At 33.6% G+C, this 18,753-nt stretch overlaps 2 protein-coding genes across 2 annotated transcripts; both read right to left on the reverse strand.

Moving 5' to 3' along the window:
• Positions 1–117: 117 nt before the first annotated feature.
• Positions 118–13,405, reverse strand: LOC120178638 (vacuolar sorting protein 18-like). Its single transcript, XM_039184432.1, has 7 exons — positions 13,336–13,405; positions 12,804–13,031; positions 12,423–12,578; positions 11,954–12,077; positions 11,723–11,839; positions 11,579–11,597; positions 118–457 (listed from the first exon to the last, which is right to left on the reverse strand). The coding sequence occupies exons 1-5, from the start codon at positions 13,402–13,404 to the stop codon at positions 11,814–11,816; spliced, it is 603 nt and encodes a 200-aa protein (XP_039040363.1). The 5' UTR covers position 13,405; the 3' UTR covers positions 118–457; positions 11,579–11,597; positions 11,723–11,813.
• Positions 2,689–18,063, reverse strand: LOC120178639. The gene is made up of 5 exons (XM_039184433.1): positions 17,827–18,063; positions 16,584–16,594; positions 5,551–5,561; positions 4,404–4,408; positions 2,689–2,704 (listed from the first exon to the last, which is right to left on the reverse strand). Exon 1 carries the CDS (start codon positions 18,041–18,043, stop codon positions 17,837–17,839), a length of 207 nt encoding a protein of 68 aa, XP_039040364.1. The 5' UTR covers positions 18,044–18,063; the 3' UTR covers positions 2,689–2,704; positions 4,404–4,408; positions 5,551–5,561; positions 16,584–16,594; positions 17,827–17,836.
• Between the last annotated feature and the right edge of the window lie 690 nt (positions 18,064–18,753).

Here is an 18,753-nt window from a genome sequence, read left to right on the forward strand (position 1 = left end):
TAAAATAAGTGGTATTTGAAGTAGTTTACCCTAGATATAAATATAGTGTGTCAATGAAAAACAAAAGGGCCAAACTTGCAACACAAAGAAAAACAGAAAACAAAGGGCCATGGGAGGAAATGCAACCAATACAATAAATACGAAAAGGGAAAGGGAAAAAACATAAATACGAATAAATTACACGAGATAAGCAAACCATTGAGACTCAAGTGATGCTGAGAAGGCTCGAAAACTACATAACCGGCCATAGGATGGCTCGGTGCGGATGGACCGGAACATGTCGATGGACATACATAATCCAATCATACAGGCAAAGAAAAGCTTCTTTGGTTTCCAAGGTTTTGTGGTTTTATCTCCCATGAATTGACCATCTGGGCATCCTCCGGCATGATGAAAGGCAAAGAGATTTCACGGATCATTAACTCGCCGCAAAATGGGCATTCACTGGCCACTGCATCTGTTGAGTTTGTAATCTATTTTTTCTGTTATTGATTAGTTAGAAACGGTTTTGGGTTAGTTAAGCAGTTAGAGTTGAATAGCTATGTATATATAAGCACTGATTGTAAACTTATTCATGTGTGGAATAAAATAATTTTCATTTCTCTCATATTGCAAGTTTAACATGGTATCAGGCTAGTCCGTTTCTGTTGGGCCTGTTTTCTACTTGGGCTCGTTTTTTTCCCTTTCCATCTCATTCCACGTCTCTACAACATCGTCGCTTTCACATTTCCACAGCCTCGTCATTTTCAGGATGTCTTCAACGACGGTTCCGATGACAGAATAAACGCTTGTTGATTTCAATCATCCACTGTATCTTCACCCTTCGGATACTCCGGGCACGATCTTGATTTCGCATCAACTCTCTGGGCCAGACAACTACACCATCTGGAGTCGATCGATGCGAATCGCGCTCCTCGCCAAAAACAAATTAGGATTTGTCGATGGAATTTGCTGCCGCGACGATTTCCAACCTCCTTTACAAGCACAATGGGATAGATGCAACGCTCTTGTGCTTTCATGGATCCTCAATTCTGTGAGCAAGGAGTTGTCTGCTGGAATCGTCTTCGCTTCAAGCGCCGCGTTCGTCTGGGCAGATCTCAAGGAACGATTTGATAAGGTCGACGGTTCACGGATTTTTTTTCTTCATCGTGAGATTGCAACGATGGTGCAAGGTGAGCTGTCCATTTCTGCGTATTTCTCGCGGCTGAAGCTTCTATGGGACGAGTATGATGCACTCGTACCGTCTTCGAATTGTACCTGTGCAAGTGCTCAGTCAAATTTAAGGCATGTTGCTCAATAGAAGTTATTCCAATTCTTGATGGGGTTGAACGATTCGTATACTGCTATTCGAAGCCAACTGTTGTTGATGCAGCCCTTACCTTCAGTCAACAGTGCCTACTCGATGATAAGTCAAGAAGAAGCTCATCGCCTTCAGCTATCTGGTGTCGTTCCTCTCCTGGAATGTAACATCCCCAAAAGCCGGATCAGTGACTAAAATGTAAATTTTGGAAACTGTGTGCTCAATTTTGAAATAAGTTAAAAGTGTTGGGATTTAAGTAAAGAATTTTGATGATGGATTGAATAGCATAGATGGATAATTAAAGGGGCAATTTAGTCTTTTCAGCTTAAAGGATATTTTGTATTTCCTTTAAATACAGGTGATATACGTGGGTTTTGGGAGAGTTCTGGAAGCCTTCTTCTTGCTCTCTTATTCTTCTTCTCGTAGCTCCAGCTTAAAGGTAAGTTTGATTTTTAACTGTTAATTTCTGGAATTTATAAGTTGGTTTTGAATCTTTGGGGGTTATATAAGCTTAAGGAAAGCTTATATAAACTTAAAACATCAAGAAGGGAGAATTAGAAAGGAATTTCTATTAAAAGATTAGAAATGAAATTTTGATATAGAAAGGTTTTTGAAATTCTAAGGATGAATTTGACTTGTCAAGGGTTAAATTAAGAAGTATGAAGTGTTAGAATTGGAATTAGAACACATTGAAAATTTGGTATGATTTTTGAATCTCATATGGAAGATAGGATTTTGAGGTTTAAGATGAAATAAATGAATATAGATTGGTTTAAGTATGTGTACTAGAGTTAAGAATGAAAAGGGGATGATATATGAAGTGTTTAAGTGGAAATGAGTAATTTTCGGGTTGAAAATATGATTTCTGGGCAAGGGGAATCGGTACCCATTCAAGGGGAACCGATACCCCTTCAAACGAACAACATTTCCAGAATGTCATTAGGGAATCGATACCCCCTTAGTAGGGAACCGATTCCCCCCTAAAGGAAAATGTTAATATTGGTTTAATAAGTTCGTTTAAGTTGCTAGTATCTAATTAAAAGGTGTAGGTATCTAATGATTACCTCGAAATGTACATTTATGTAGATTCTACGCATAAAGAAATTCCGGAACGTTTGGCAAGTAAGATCGATCAAGGGAAAGATAAGAGATTGGAATTGACTAGTGAGGCCAGGTGAGTGCATATTCAATAGTATACGATGTGCGATGGAAATAAGACTTGCGATGAGTCTATTTCCTAAAGTGTTACACATGAATTCATGATTAAAGGCATGAGTGAAATATGCATGTATGTATGCTTGATTATATGAATTGATCTGTTCTTTTATGTGCTCTAAGTGATATGACTTATAGGTATTTCTATTATAATGTTACATGATATGTTATGTATGTTAAATGGATTATGTGATGGTATAAGAAATGATATGAAATATATATGTGAAAACAAGTATATGTTATGAGATAAGATCTATGTGATTACATGCAACATATGATATTAGATATATGTTTACACATACATGTGGTATGTGACAGAAAAGAAGGAACATGTGATTATGAGATCAATGATTACACGTACATGTGATACGTGACTGAAAAGAAAAGATATGTGTTTATAAGAGAAAGCATATGAATAAGTAATGTGAACTGTTATAAATGATAATGCCCATGTTATATGATATGAGAGCTAGGGGTATAGTTGGCATGCCAAGGGTCGAGGGTTTACCTATGTTCTTCGGGACATATGGACTGTTTACCTATGTTCTTCGGGACATATGGACTGTTTACCTATGTCCTTCGGGACATATGGACTGATTACCTAGGTTCTTCGGAATCTATGGACTGGTCCTTCGGGACATTGATCGAGCTGTGGTGACAGCATATGTGTGCACAACCTCAATGTACTCACATACCTTAAGTTCTCACTAGTGTACATGGGCTAATAAGTGATTAAACAAGCATACTGAATGTGATATGTATACGATGGGTTTATAAGTGGTTTGAAATGTGTTATGTGAACCATATGATGTTGTGTGTGTACAGTGTTTGATTGAAAAGGTTAACAATAAAAGTATGTGATTACATGATAAACTGTTAATGATGAATTATGTGTATGTATGTATTTACTGTAATTAATCTGATATGATTTTATATGATACGAAGAATGCATGGAATTGGTATAACATGATAGAACAGAACATGCATGTATTGATATATGTTATGAAGTGCATTATAAGTCGTTATGCCTCACTAAGTCTTCGACTTAGCGTGTGATTGTTTCACACGTAGGTTTCGAGAAGAGTAAAGAGTAATGCGGAGCAAGACAGGTCAGTTTTCCTTACCAAATGTCAGATCAGAAAATATATGTACTGTATATAGAGTGTAGTTGGCATGTAGTCTAAAGACATAAATTGTATGAACTCTGATATATATTTTGTAAACGTTTTGAATAAGTTAAATGTTATCAAAGTTTTTAAATTACTCACTATTTTATACGAATAAATGTTTGAAAAGTCAATGTGACACTTCAGACTCGTATCCGGATCGGATACGGGTTGGGGGTGTTACATTTAATGATATCAGAGCTAAGGTTTAGCCGATTCTCGGCATAAACCGAAGTCCAAAGTGTCATAAAAGGTGTACATGCCAACATAGATTGAAAAATTTCTGATCTGATAGTGTAAGGAATACGTTGTCTTGCTAATAAAATAAGAATAGTTTAATACAGTAAAAATCCGATCGTGATAATTTCGAAGTAAGTGAAAGGTGATATTCCTGATTGTGATAGTTATTCACTTGCCCTGGCCAGGCAGGATGAAGAGCGGACACCTCAGGAAATGCCTAGTAAGATCAAAAGTTGATTTCAGAAAGCTGAAATCATATCTGAATAATGATAGAAAGTTTTCATCGTTTGGAATCGGAAACACGATATAGAGTAGTTTTGTTATTATGTGGATAAGATAGAATATGGTGAACAGGTGTCACCATAAGAATGTTAAAAATATCTAATGACGTGATGAGTACGTATAGAAGAACTCAAGGATAAGTGCATCAGTGACAAGTGTATAAGATGTATAAAGTCAGAGCTTATGAGTTTGAAACGAAGTGATAGTATTGCGCATGAACAATATTATGTTTATGATAAGGGTTTGCAGTTAAGATGGAAAGAGTTAGCATTGGCTAACTAGAGTATGTGATAAAAATGTACTGGAATTATAAGATTTTAAGATATTGTCAGGATATGATAACCAAATCCGCAATGGATCTGGATACAGTTGCATATTTGGATCATAGTAATGTGGTATAGTAAAGGAAAAGGAAGTAAGAATTTGTATATTTAAGTAAAGCTGAGGATTGATAAGAAGAGTTTGAGAATATGTATATCGATGATCAGATTATAGGACACAGGAAGTCAGAATGTTGAGTTTGAGTAAAAGAAATTTCAGGATGTATGAGAATAGAGGTGAAATTGATAAGTTGAGTAAGCGAATGTTGAGATAATTTAGATTGGAAAGAATGTATATGATGGTATAAGAGGGCTTGTGCCCTAGACTGAACAAAAGTTATTATCTAGCTGTCAGAGTAAAGGTGCTAGAGTTATAAGATTGGAGGAAAGATATAGTGGAGTTAATTGATTATGATGTGAATTTGAATATAGTTGTATATTCTGAGCAGATAGCTATGATGTAGAAACAGAGATAAGTATTTGCATGGAACCTTCAGGAAGGAAAATACAAGTATAAGAAATGATAAAGAATGAAGTTATGTATAAGAAATGGGTTATCAGAGTAATGAGGATGCAATGAAGATTGGTACATAAAGATGAGTATAAGTGATAAGACAAGAGTATGTGAATATGAAAGGAAATATATGATTTATGTATAAGGAATAAGGAGTAAAGAAATGAAAGGGATTGATTTAAAAGAATCAGATACGATAAATATAGAAGTACAGAGGACAGTTTTGATATAGAGTGATGAGATGAATGTTACTGTCAACGTGATGAGTGACATTATATGGAATTTTAGAAAGGTCAAAGGAAAAATGCATAATCGAATGAGAGAAAAGACAACAATGGATTGGTATTACTGGTTATTGTTTATATGATAAACAACAGAAGATGAAGGTATAAACGAAAAAGATAGTCGGAAAACTAAAGGATTAAAAAGTAAGTTTCTGATGATGACAAGAAAGAATAAGTCAGAGAAGCAACATAAGAACATTAGAAGATATGTTCTTACTAAGATGTTCAGTGAAAATTCGAGGGCGAATTTTCTTATAAGGAGGGGAGATTTGTAACATCCCCAAAAGCCGGATCAGTGACTAAAATGTAAATTTTGGAAACTGTGTGCTCAATTTTGAAATAAGTTAAAAGTGTTGGGATTTAAGTAAAGAATTTTGATGATGGATTGAATAGCATAGATGGATAATTAAAGGGGCAATTTAGTCTTTTCAGCTTAAAGGATATTTTGTATTTCCTTTAAATACAGGTGATATACGTGGGTTTTGGGAGAGTTCTGGAAGCCTTCTTCTTGCTCTCTTCTTCTTCTTCTCGTAGCTCCAGCTTAAAGGTAAGTTTGATTTTTAACTGTTAATTTCTGGAATTTATAAGTTGGTTTTGAATCTTTGGGGGTTATATAAGCTTAAGGAAAGCTTATATAAACTTAAAACATCAAGAAGGGAGAATTAAAAAGGAATTTCTATTAAAAGATTAGAAATGAAATTTTGATATAGAAAGGTTTTTGAAATTCTAAGGATGAATTTGACTTGTCAAGGGTTAAATTAAGAAGTATGAAGTGTTAGAATTGGAATTAGAACACATTGAAAATTTGGTATGATTTTTGAATCTCATATGGAAGATAGGATTTTGAGGTTTAAGATGAAATAAATGAATATAGATTGGTTTAAGTATGTGTACTAGAGTTAAGAATGAAAAGGGGATGATATATGAAGTGTTTAAGTGGAAATGAAGTAATTTTCGGGTTGAAAATATGATTTCTGGGCAAGGGGAATCGGTACCCATTCAAGGGGAACCGATACCCCTTCAAACGAACAACATTTCCAGAATGTCATTAGGGAATCGATACCCCCTTAGTAGGGAACCGATTCCCCCCTAAAGGAAAATGTTAATATTGGTTTAATAAGTTCGTTTAAGTTGCTAGTATCTAATTAAAAGGTGCAGGTATCTAATGATTACCTCGAAATGTACATTTATGTAGATTCTACGCATAAAGAAATTCCGGAACGTTTGGCAAGTAAGATCGATCAAGGGAAAGATAAGAGATTGGAATTGACTAGTGAGGCCAGGTGAGTGCATATTCAATAGTATACGATGTGCGATGGGAATAAGACTTGCGATGAGTCTATTTCCTAAAGTGTTACACATGAATTCATGATTAAAGGCATGAGTGAAATATGCATGTATGTATGCTTGATTATATGAATTGATCTGTTCTTTTATGTGCTCTAAGTGATATGACTTATAGGTATTTCTATTATAATGTTACATGATATGTTATGTATGTTAAATGGATTATGTGATGGTATAAGAAATGATATGAAATATATATGTGAAAACAAGTATATGTTATGAGATAAGATCTATGTGATTACATGCAACATGATATTAGATATATGTTTACACATACATGTGGTATGTGACAGAAAAGAAGGAACATGTGATTATGAGATCAATGATTACACGTACATGTGATACGTGACTGAAAAGAAAGATATGTGTTTATAAGAGAAAGCATATGAATAAGTAATGTGAACTGTTATAAATGATAATGCCCATGTTATATGATATGAGAGCTAGGGGTATAGTTGGCATGCCAAGGGTCGAGGGTTTACCTATGTTCTTCGGGACATATGGACTGTTTACCTATGTTCTTCGAGACATATGGACTGTTTACCTATGTCCTTCGGGACATATGGACTGATTACCTAGGTTCTTCGGAATCTATGGACTGGTCCTTCGGGACATTGATCGAGCTGTGGTGACAGCATATGTGTGCACAACCTCAATGTACTCACATACCTTAAGTTCTCACTAGTGTACATGGGCTAATAAAGTGATTAAACAAGCATACTGAATGTGATATGTATACGATGGGTCTATAAGTGGTTTGAAATGTGTTATGTGAACCATATGATGTTGTGTGTACAGTGTTTGATTGAAAGGTTAACAATAAAAGTATGTGATTACATGATAAACTGTTAATGATGAATTATGTGTATGTATGTATTTACTGTAATTAATCTGATATGATTTTATATGATACGAAGAATGCATGGAATTGGTATAACATGATAGAACAGAACATGCATGTATTGATATATGTTATGAAGTGCATTATAAGTCGTTATGCCTCACTAAGTCTTCGACTTAGCGTGTGATTGTTTCACACGTAGGTTTCGAGAAGAGTAAAGAGTAATGCGGAGCAAGACAGGTCAGTTTTCCTTACCAAATATCAGATCAGAAAATATATGTACTGTATATAGAGTGTAGTTGGCATGTAGTCTAAAGACATAAATTGTATGAACTCTGATATATATTTTGTAAACGTTTTGAATAAGTTAAATGTTATCAAAGTTTTTAAATTACTCACTATTTTATACGAATAAATGTTTGAAAAGTCAATGTGACACTTCGGACTCGTATCCGGATCGGATACGGGTTGGGGGTGTTACATGGAAACTACAACATTATATTCCAATGCTTCTGGCAACTCCAATGCTCCTGGCAGCCGTCGAAGGTTCAATGGAACCTGTGATCACTGCAAGGTGAAGGGCCATAAAAAGGAGAATTGCTATCGCCTTATTGGCTTTCCACCTGACTTCAAGTTCAACAAGAAGAAGGGTTCTCCAGCTGCCATGGTGGCTCACTCTGATCGTGAGGTGATTAATCCAGCACCACCAGTCTTCACTACTGAACAATATCAGCAGCTTTTGGGGCTTCTGAATCAGGCTTCAGCTCCGAGTTCTATTCCAAATTCCTCTGTGAATTTGGCAGGTACTTTCTGTTCTCTTGCTTATGATTCAATTGAATGGATTTTGGAGCAACTGACCATATTTTATCAGACTTTAACTGCATGATTGATCCTGTGCCCTGTACATCCACAGTTAAATATATTCAATTACCTAATGGAAAATCCCTTGTTGTCACACATATAGGATCTGTTAGATTTCCTAATGGTTTTCACCTATCTAATGTTCTTCATGTGCCTCACTTCACTCACAATCTCATTTCTGTTTCAAAGTTGGCTCATGAGTTGAAATGTGCTGTTTTTTTCTATCCTGATCTTTGCATATTGCAGGATCTTTACAATGGCATGATAAGAGTGATTGGTAAAGAATTTAGAGGTCTTTACATGCTCAGGTTCCCTCCCAATTCTGTTTTTTCTGTTTCTGCTGATGCATGTAAACCTTTAGTCAATTCTGAAATTTTTTTAAACACTTGTAAATCTGTTGATGCAAATAAAACAAATCTTTGGCATGCTCGTTTAGGACATGTTCCAGCTTCTCAATTAAAAAAATTACTTATGTTTCATAATGCCAATTTGCATCAGGAATCTGTTCAAAACTGTTCTATCTGTCCTTTAGCTCAACAGTCCAGGCTTTCATTTCCAATTAGCAATTCTAGGACCACTACTCCCTTCACATTAATTCACATTGATTTGTTGGGGCCTTATCGAATTTCTACTCATGATGGTCAACGTTTTTTCTTGACTATTGTAGATGACTACACTAGGATGTCTTGGGTGTACTTACTCCTCAACAGAATGGTGTTGCCGAACGTAAACATAGGCATCTTTTAGAAGTTGCTCGGGCTCTTCGGTTTCAGTCTCGGGTCCCTTTTAAGTTTTGGGGAGAATGTGTGTTAGTTGCCTGTTATATTATCAATAGGTTGCCATCTTCAGTCTTATCTTGGAAAACTCCTTTTGAATTACTATACAATAAACCTCATTCTTATGACCATTTTAGAGTATTTGGGTGCCTCTGTTTTGCCACAAATCTTACTCCTCATGATAAGTTTGATGCTAGAGCTTTTGCTTCTATTTTTTTAGGATACTCTCCAATCCAAAAGGGTTACTTACTGTTTAACCTTGATTCTAAAAAATTATTCGTTAGCAGGGATGTTAAGTTTCATGAAACTCACTTTCCTTTTCACCCATCTTCTTCCTTTTATAGTTCTGATCCTGTTTTGTTCCCATCTATTACCTTTGTTTCTGATGATGACTTCTTGATTCTAAATACTCCAAGTTCTCCACATTCTAGCTCCCTTCATAGTAATCCTACTGAGTTGAGTTTTGTTGATGAAGAATACACTTCTCAAATTCCAGATCAGTCTCCTGCTTCAATAAGTGCACCTGTCCCTTCTAGGAAATCTTCTAGAGTTTCAAAACCTCCTACTTGGTTAAACAATTTTGTTTGCACTTGTCAGTCTTCTTCCTCAAATTTCAGTGAACTTTCTTATTCTCACTTACCAATTCATACTCAAGTATTCTTGTCTTCCATCTCTCAAATTTCTGAGCCTCAATCTTATTCTGAGGCTATTCAAAATCCACTTTGGGTTCAAGCAATGAAAGAGGAAATCCATGCATTGCAGTCTAATAGAACTTGGTCTCTTGTTCCATTACCACCAGGAAAAGTTCCTATTGGATGTAAGTGGGTTTATAGAGTTAAGTACAAAGCATCAGGTGAGGTTGAGAGATATAAAGCTCGCTTGGTTGCTAAAGGTTATAATCAAAAGGAGGGAATTGACTTTGTTAATACTTTTTCTCCTGTGGTCAAAATGGTTACCATTCGAACCGTTTTAGCTCTTGCTTCTATCTTCCAACGGCCACTGTTGCAAATGGATGTATTCAATGTTTTTTTGCAAGGAGATCTCTCTGAGGAAGTCTATATGCAGCTTCCAGAAGGTTTTTGCAGTCAGGGGGAGAAGGTTGTGTGTAGACTGCAAAAATCATTATATGGTCTTAAGCAGGCCTCCAGGCAGTGGAATCTGAAGTTAACAGAAGCATTAGTTTCGGCTGGCTATGTTCAAAGTAAATATGACTACTCATTGTTCATCAAGAAGCAGCAAGGTAAAATGGCTTTGTTGTTGGTATATGTTGATGATTTGGTTATTACAGGTGATAGTAATGAGTTGATTGCTGAATTAAAACAAATGTTGAATAGCCATTTTAAGATGAAGGATTTGGGGGAGCTAAAATATTTTTTGGGAATCGAGGTTTTGAGGTCAAAGGAAGGTATATTCTTGAATCAAAGGAAGTATGCACTCCAATTAATCAAGGAAACTGGTTTGGAGAAAGCAAAGTCTGCTGATACTCCTCTAGAGCAGAATCTGAAGCTGACTACTGTAGATTATGATAGAGTTGTACTGCAGACTAATGAAGATGGACATAATCAGGTTGAAAAGTCAGTTTACCAAAGGCTTATTGGAAAGCTGATTTACTTGACATATACTAGACCTGACATTACATATGCAGTAAACCTTCTTAGTCAATTTATGCAGCATCCTAAAAGGTCACACATGGAGGCAGCCTTAAGAGTAGTAAGGTATGTTAAGAAAAAACCAGGACAGGGAGTTTTGTTAAAGTCTTCTTCAGGCCATCAAATTTCAGCCTACTGTGATTCAGATTGGGGATCATGTCCAATGTCAAAGAAATCTATGACAGGTTTCTGTATCAAGATTTGTGACTCACTGATTTCATGGAAATCAAAGAAACAAAATGTTGTGGCTAGATCTTCAGCAGAAGCATAATATAGAGCTATGGCAGTGGTTACTTCTGAGCTGGTATGGCTGCAAGGTTTACTTGCAGAGTTTAGTATAAAAGGCTTGAAACCTGTGAAACTTTACTGTGATAACAAAGCTGTAATTCAGATAGCAGCTAACCCTGTGTATCATGAAAGGACAAAGCATATTGAAATCGACTGTCATTTCGTGAGAGAAAAAATACAAGAAGGTTTGATTCAGACAGAACATATTTTCACACATGAACAGCTTGCAGACATTATGACAAAGGCTTTGGGAAATCAACAGCACAATTATTTGCTATCCAAGTTAGGAGTTGAAAATGTTTTTCAACATCCAACTTGAGGGGGAGTGTTGAGTTTGTAATCTGTTTTTTCTGTTATTGATTAGTTAGAAACGGTTTTGGGTTAGTTAAGCAGTTAGAGTTGAATAGCTATGTATATATAAGCACTGATTGTAAACTTATTCATGTGTGGAATAAAATAATTTTCATTTCTCTCATATTGCAAGTTTAACAGCATCATCTAACTGGGATCGGAGCTGCCCACGAATCAAACAGAGATCTCAATTAAACTACCAAGTTTGGTCTACTATTACGGTAATTCTGCGGATGAATTTCCAGCGAAAAACAAGCTATAGATTCAAGGGAAGTGATGTCTGTATACCTTATCGGTAGGGCTGACGCTAGTAATGGCTTCGTTTGTCATACCACCATTTGATTCCCTTCGGACTTCGCCGCTAAGTAAAGTTAGTTGCTTATGCAAATCCAGTATGTATTCCGCCTGCCATACAAATTTTACTCGTAAAAGGTTAACCAACCAAAAATCGTGATATATTCGGCCAACATGCAAACATGAACATATGAGAACTGAAAGAATGATAGGCAAACAACTTACTTGAGATACATTGGTATGCATGTCCACAAGGAAAGACATAGAAAGGAGCCATCGTCCCTACAGCTGTATACCCGCTAGCCATTCTGTAGTCCCCGTCAATGGCCAAAATTTTACGCCTACGGACCTGATAATTCAGATGAAGTCGACTGATCAAGGGGTATTTGATTCATAGGCTGAGGAATATGAGTTTTCCAATAAATTATAATATTTCCAACATGAAAGTAAATTAAACTATCAGCCAAGGAATTGTCAATAAAATTAATATTTTTTGGCACTCAAAGTAAAAGCAAGCCCTCTCACTGTGCGTAACATTACACGGACTTCTTGTAAAACAATGCAGAATGCTAGAGCAGACTGAATGAAGCACGGAAGGCTTTACCTCCATAATCCATTTAAGATATCAGAAAAATTAAATCTAAGAATGCCATCAACTTCTCAAAGGAAACTAAGAATTAGGATAATCAATTACCCCACAATCCTCATCGCGGTCAACCACAACATATCTCTGAGCTAATGCACTAATATCATTTCTAATGTTGTCTGCACCGTGTGTTGCATCATTCATCTCCTGCTTCAGTTGCTCAATTTGCTTGTTGTAATCATCCAGTGAGGAGCAAATTGCCTCCTACGTACATGCATAAAAGAAAAATTATTTGACAGGTACATAAGAAAATGTTAATTGCCTCCTACATATATTCAAAGTTGAACCCCCTTCACCTATTACCAATTGGTTTTAGGTCAGATGCTTAACATGGCATTAAAGTTCATGCGTTATGTTGTGCCTAACTAACCCCATTTGAGGTGAGAGAGAGATATAAGCACTAATATAACTAAAATGCCAGAATCCCACCTTGAAGTCATCGATTAAGGCAAAGTCGGGAAAGAATGGCAATATGTCTTCAATCTTTAGTAGGCCATATGTTTCCTTGAGAAATGCTATTGCCTTTCTTATATTCTCCCCTTTAGTTCCCTTTTCCTGCTCAATAACATGCTTGGCAACCATTAGCCAAAGCTTCTTTCTCAAGTCTTCGTCATCTTCAACCTTGTCAGCTTCAGCCATTGCTAGCTCTGGATCAATCTAGAGAACCAAAAATAGAATAAATACCGATGTGATGTAAAATCCAGATGAACTATTTTTGATCAAATATACCACCATTATACATCACACATATAAATAACATGTTTAAGCTACAAACATTTATTTTGGAAATAGCAAATTAAATGATAGTAGTAATACTAATAACAAATACATACCTAACTTGTCTGAGTGCATGCTATAATTTCTAACTCAAATTCTCATAGTAATAACACAATTTCGAATGTAAATGGTCTGAGAAAAATTGTTATGAAGGAACTATCAGACACATTGACAGAAATATTACCTGCAGAGCAAGAGCAACAGCTTCCTCATGCATTGCCATCATGTTATATATATGAACGCAGCCACGCATCCGTTTTCTTACAACAGGGGAGAATTTTGTCCTCTTACAACAGTGCAATCCACAAGGCAAGTAACGGAAAGTATTAATTTCCCAAAAAGTAGATGCATTTTCAAAGTTACTTTGTTCATTACTAATCAAGTTCAAAATCAGAAAAATAATTGATAATACTGTTCATGACATAAAGGCGGAGCAAAATAGAAAATGCAGATAATCAACTGAAAATGACAAATATGAAACATTTATATTGGGAACTTATCTCATGTACATTTATTGTCATTAATGGAATGTTTGAGAAACCTAGCCTCTACACTTCTGACCTGATGCTAGTCCCACATTTCAGTTTTATAAAGCCACTAGCATATCATAGAGTATATATATATATATATATATAAAAGCTAGATAGTAACTAGGTTATCATATTCATCTAAATTCATGCATGGAAAAGAAAAACTGGAACCTTGTCCAGGTAACAGTTCTGTCACCCATGTGGAAATCATCGTTATTTGGCATTTGTCATTTGTCATCCTTTGAAAGATTGTCAAGCTTCCTTAACAAAAAAGTTATCAAAGCATCCTGAAAACAGATAACATGCTAGTTTATCAATGAATGTCAAATGCAAATGCCTGATAAGTGTGTGTATAATGGAGTAGTGTTGCCCTGTATGTCGTATTAATACATAGAAACTTGAATCTACAGATGCTTTAGTTGGGTTTTGTTTTATGCATAGGCATACAGACTGAAGATTATTGTTTGTTCAGCACTCTAAATTGTTACCATATTAAAGAATAAAAATCACTCAGCTCAGCAAGTTTACACTTCTGCCCTCAAAAAACCGACATATTAAGTTCAGTGAGGAAAATGAAATGACTTAAAGTACAATGAGTGAAATAAGAAAGCGAGTAAAGTTCACTTACTAAATTTGTAATTTACGCAGAGATAAAAAAATCAATTTTTATGCTATATACATAGGGTAAATTACCCATTTATTACCTAACTATAAACTTTTATCCATTTTAGTACATAAACTTTCATTTTTGTTAAAATCAAACCTAAAATTTATTTTGTTTCATTTTAGTACCACCATCGTTAAAAACTTATCGCGTTTAGTACCTAAACTATCAATTTTGGCTCGTTTTAGTATATGAACTTTCAAATTTTTTTAAAACTTAACATTAAATTTTAAACATAGGTACTAAAATGAAACAAAAACTAAACTTTAAGTATGGTTTTAAAAATTTTAAAAGTTTAAGTGCTAAAACTAATAATTTAAGTACTAAACGTGTAATTTACCCTATATATATTAACTTTTCCACCAATTGCCCGCAGCCCAAAACCCATTCCAAAAGTTGGTCCAAGCCTAAAGGAATTAATTATAACTCCAACTAAACCCATAGATAGATTGTAAATGAGATCAAAAGGTTATTAGAGTTCCATTTGAAAAAAAATAATAATATTAATTTAAATAATTCGCCAGTCTAAGATCATATATATTTTAAATATTTGTATGTAAAACTATTTAATTCAAATTTAAATTTGAGTTTAAATACAAACGAATTTAATCGAATACAAATAACTAAATTTGTCAATAATTAATTTTAATCAAATTTGATTCCAAAACAACTCCATCATATTCTGAATTAAATATTTATATTTAATCGAATTCGAGTCAAACTCAAATTTATATTTTGATGTTAGGTGAAGCTCCGATAAAATATCGAGCTTCGAATATTGAATCGAGCACAAACTCAAGTTTATCATTATTCGAAGCTAGTCTTGACTCCATTGCATTTTTAAACTATTCGAATAATGATAAGCTTTTTTTATATAACCAACTAATTTTCTCTAAATAGGAAATATTTCAAATTATAATAAATATTTATAATCACAATCGTAAATTAACCACATAATTAAGAAAATTTTCTATAATCATTTAAACAAAACTAACAACTTAAGATCATACAATGAAAAATTAAGTATAACCAAGAAATTTGAACAAAGATAGATACAAACAGATATGATCGCATCAACAAACGAACTACAAAATGGGGATCAAACTATTGAAAAACCATCGACAAACTGCAAATCAGATTCGAGCAACGTGAAAAGCTATCTACGAATATAAATCATGTATTCAAATCCAATTTGAGGGTCCAAAACAGAGAATATCAACAAGATATCATATAAGAGTATATTGATCAGTTGTGACGATGTTAAATCAACCCTTAAAAAATGGCCAACAACTGAAAAATATGCCAAAAAGCATAAAAAAAACGTGTCATAAAGGCAGATGAAAAACATAAAACACAGGCAGATTATTGAAAATTAAAAGATAAAAAAATAAAAATACGGTATAGAAAAGAAAAAACAATAAAGATTATCGATGGTCTACAACCAACATTAAAGTTGGTGTCACTGCCAATTAACAAAAAAAAAAAATTGATACCCTAACAAGAGAAAACTAGGTTTTTTAGAATCAATTATTTGTTTTTTATTTACAAATTTTTATATCTTTAATTTTTTAAAAAGGTCGAATAATGATAAACTTCAAATAATAAATATCGAGTTATATAAAATAGTTTTAAATAATAAAACATCAACTTAACATATATTATTATTTTTAACTACTTTAGATAAATATTTAAAAAATCCACATTTAAAAGTAAATTAAATGATTTAAATAATTACTATTAGGGTAAAGTATACAAATGATCTTTCGATTATAGGATATCACTATATTAAGTTATTCGACTATTAAAAGTTATAAAATGATCATTCGATTAAAGAGTGTTTCTTTGTTGAGTCATTCAACTAACTATTTATTATGCTTCAAACTCGTATTTTTCGATTAAAAATTGATTGTATCTGACTGTAATATAATAAAATATGATCACATAATCTTAAATTACTATTATATCCCAATCATCATGTTAACATCCAGCTTAGAAGATCGCCAATTTTTAACGAGAAAGAGCGAATTTGAAACATAACGAATAGTTGGGTGACTATTTTATAAATTTTAATAGTCGAGTTACTTAACAAAGCATAATTATGTAGTTAGGTGATTATTTTATCTTTTAATAGTTAAGAGAATTAATAAAATATTACTTATACTCGGGATCATTTATGTACTTTACATTTAATATAGAATTGATTCGATTAAATTAATTACTTTTTTTGTATAACTATTGATTTTTGATCTATTAATTAATTAATCTAGATCAAGTACTATAGAGTCGAGAAATACTATGTCAAACCAATTTGTTCCATCCGCAATCGTTCATATTTAAGTTATTTATCTTTATTTAAAAAATCTAATATCTTACCAACCAAGCCAATAAATAAATAGGTGGAGAGGACAGCCAACCCAATAAATAAATAAATAGCTGTAAATTACTCTACACACAATCTGGCGCTGTCAATTAGCTGTATAACTCCAAAAATTCAAAAGCTTTTAGCTTCTGTTGCTGTTCTCCTGCACCAATATTTATTTAATTTTGTACGGCTCCGTTGTGCTGTATTCAATTTCTCAACCGCTAGCATTTACCACTGTAAAAGTAAATAAATAAGTTTACCCGTAAATTTCATCAAAAAAAATCAATTCTCCTATTTTAATTTATTAAATTTAAAACTTTATATATGATATTGTTTGGATATATATTTATATATTATCAATCAGTTGTTAGGATGGTGTTAGATGCTGAAACAATGACAAATTAACTTATTGTATTTACAGTGGATTAGGGGTTATAATGAGTTGAATTAGGTTAAATTTTCAATCAATTTGATTCGAGAGGTGTATAATATTTACTTGTATTTAATTGGATTTGAGTTGAGAATTCTCACCCAATCTAGACCTCATTACTAATTTTAGAATAAAAATACGTATTCGAATCGATCTGATATAAATACAAAAAATATTCTAGTTGAATAAAATTATAGAGAATGAAATATTATACTAATTATCTTTAAATATATAAAAGAAAATTATATTATTATCTCGAGGTTATCAAAGAATTTTTACCTTTAATTCAAACTCGACTCAATCTCACCTTTTATAATATCGACCCGGCTCAAATCTATATTTTATAAATATGTTCAAGGGGGGTTAAAATGAGTCGAAACCGTCAAATTCAGATTAAATTGACATCCTTAAAATTAATTTAAAGATAGAAATTACAAACTTTTATGAAGTTATATCTTTGATTATATTCATCGTTTTAGTTTATGTGAAACCATTTACTTAAACATCATAATTGCAACTATATAAATCGTTGAATAGTTGATTTGAATTTGTCTAATCCCAAATCATTATCCCATAAAATAAAAAATAATAAAAAATTAGACCAAATATCGTAAAAATGAAGATGTTACAAATAACGAACTTCTCCTACTAAGGTAATTTACCGTTAACAAAATCTTAATTGTTTCTCCTACGAATTTTTTACCGATAAGATCGAAGAATGGCTCCACAGAAGGTACATATAATCGCCCTCCAAGATTTCCAGTAAAACGGGACGTAGCAAAACCTGGTGGCGGTCTTCATGTCGGCGACGCTGGCTCCTCCGCCGCACCGCGAGCAGATCCCCGCCGCCGGCTTACTGGTGCTCACTTTCCTTGTCTGATCAACGAGAAAACAAAAGAACACCATGTCTGTTGTTGTTCTGCAGTTCTGGTTTCGGTAGTTGGCGTGAATCTGTGTGTGTTTTTTGAATAACAGTTGGAGCTTTAAAGAAGAAGGAAGGTTTTTTAATAGAGGATCGTGGGAAAGGGCCAGTTGTAATATAATATATTTATTTTTTTAATATATTTGATTTAAAAAATTATTTATTTCAATAAATTTGAAATAAATGTAAGATATTATCTTGACAATGAATTTTTATATTCTTACATACATGATACTTAAACTTGAGATATTTAATAAGGATGACTAATATGTACAACTTCGTGGATTTCGTACCGCACTTGTCTTAATTGAGATGAGTGTTGATGTAAAAAGTCATACTTGTTGTAGGCAGTAGATAGTTGATGAGTTTGAGACCTTATCCGTCTCGCATCCGCACGCCCCACATCCACTTGCTTTATATCCGTCCGTCCACTAATTACTCATCCTATAAATTTGAACCATAATAAATTTAGGTATAATTTTAAAGATCACATTTTAAATTTTAAAATTTTATATGACATGACTTATAATTTAATCAATGATAGAGTATTTTATTATATTTTTAATGGATGTGTTTGTTTTATATTTAGTTGGTGAAGTAATTTGTGAGGTTGCTATCAACGAGTATGGACATATAGAAACGGATACAGAATGAGTTATGAGTATCCAATTAAGTAGTAAGTGTAGAGGTGGAT

This window comes from Hibiscus syriacus, unplaced genomic scaffold, assembly GCF_006381635.1.
Source record: "Hibiscus syriacus cultivar Baekdansim isolate YM2019G1 unplaced genomic scaffold, ASM638163v2 tig00112354_pilon, whole genome shotgun sequence".
NCBI classification, from domain to species: Eukaryota; Viridiplantae; Streptophyta; class Magnoliopsida; order Malvales; family Malvaceae; genus Hibiscus; species Hibiscus syriacus.

What these genes read in the sequence shown, in the direction of transcription:
- LOC120178639 (XM_039184433.1), bottom strand. Translation starts at nt 18,043, where the DNA reads ATGGTGTTCTTTTGTTTTCTCGTTGATCAGACAAGGAAAGTGAGCACC.
- LOC120178638 (XM_039184432.1), bottom strand. Translation starts at nt 13,404, where the DNA reads ATGCGTGGCTGCGTTCATATATATAACATGATGGCAATGCATGAGGAA. An exon ending in CTGTTGCTCTTGCTCTGCAG is followed by an intron (nt 13,032 to 13,335) that starts GTAATATTTCTG and finishes TTGGTTCTCTAG; the next exon opens with ATTGATCCAGAGCTAGCAAT. An exon ending in TGCATACCAATGTATCTCAA is followed by an intron (nt 11,840 to 11,953) that starts GTAAGTTGTTTG and finishes TTTGTATGGCAG; the next exon opens with GCGGAATACATACTGGATTT.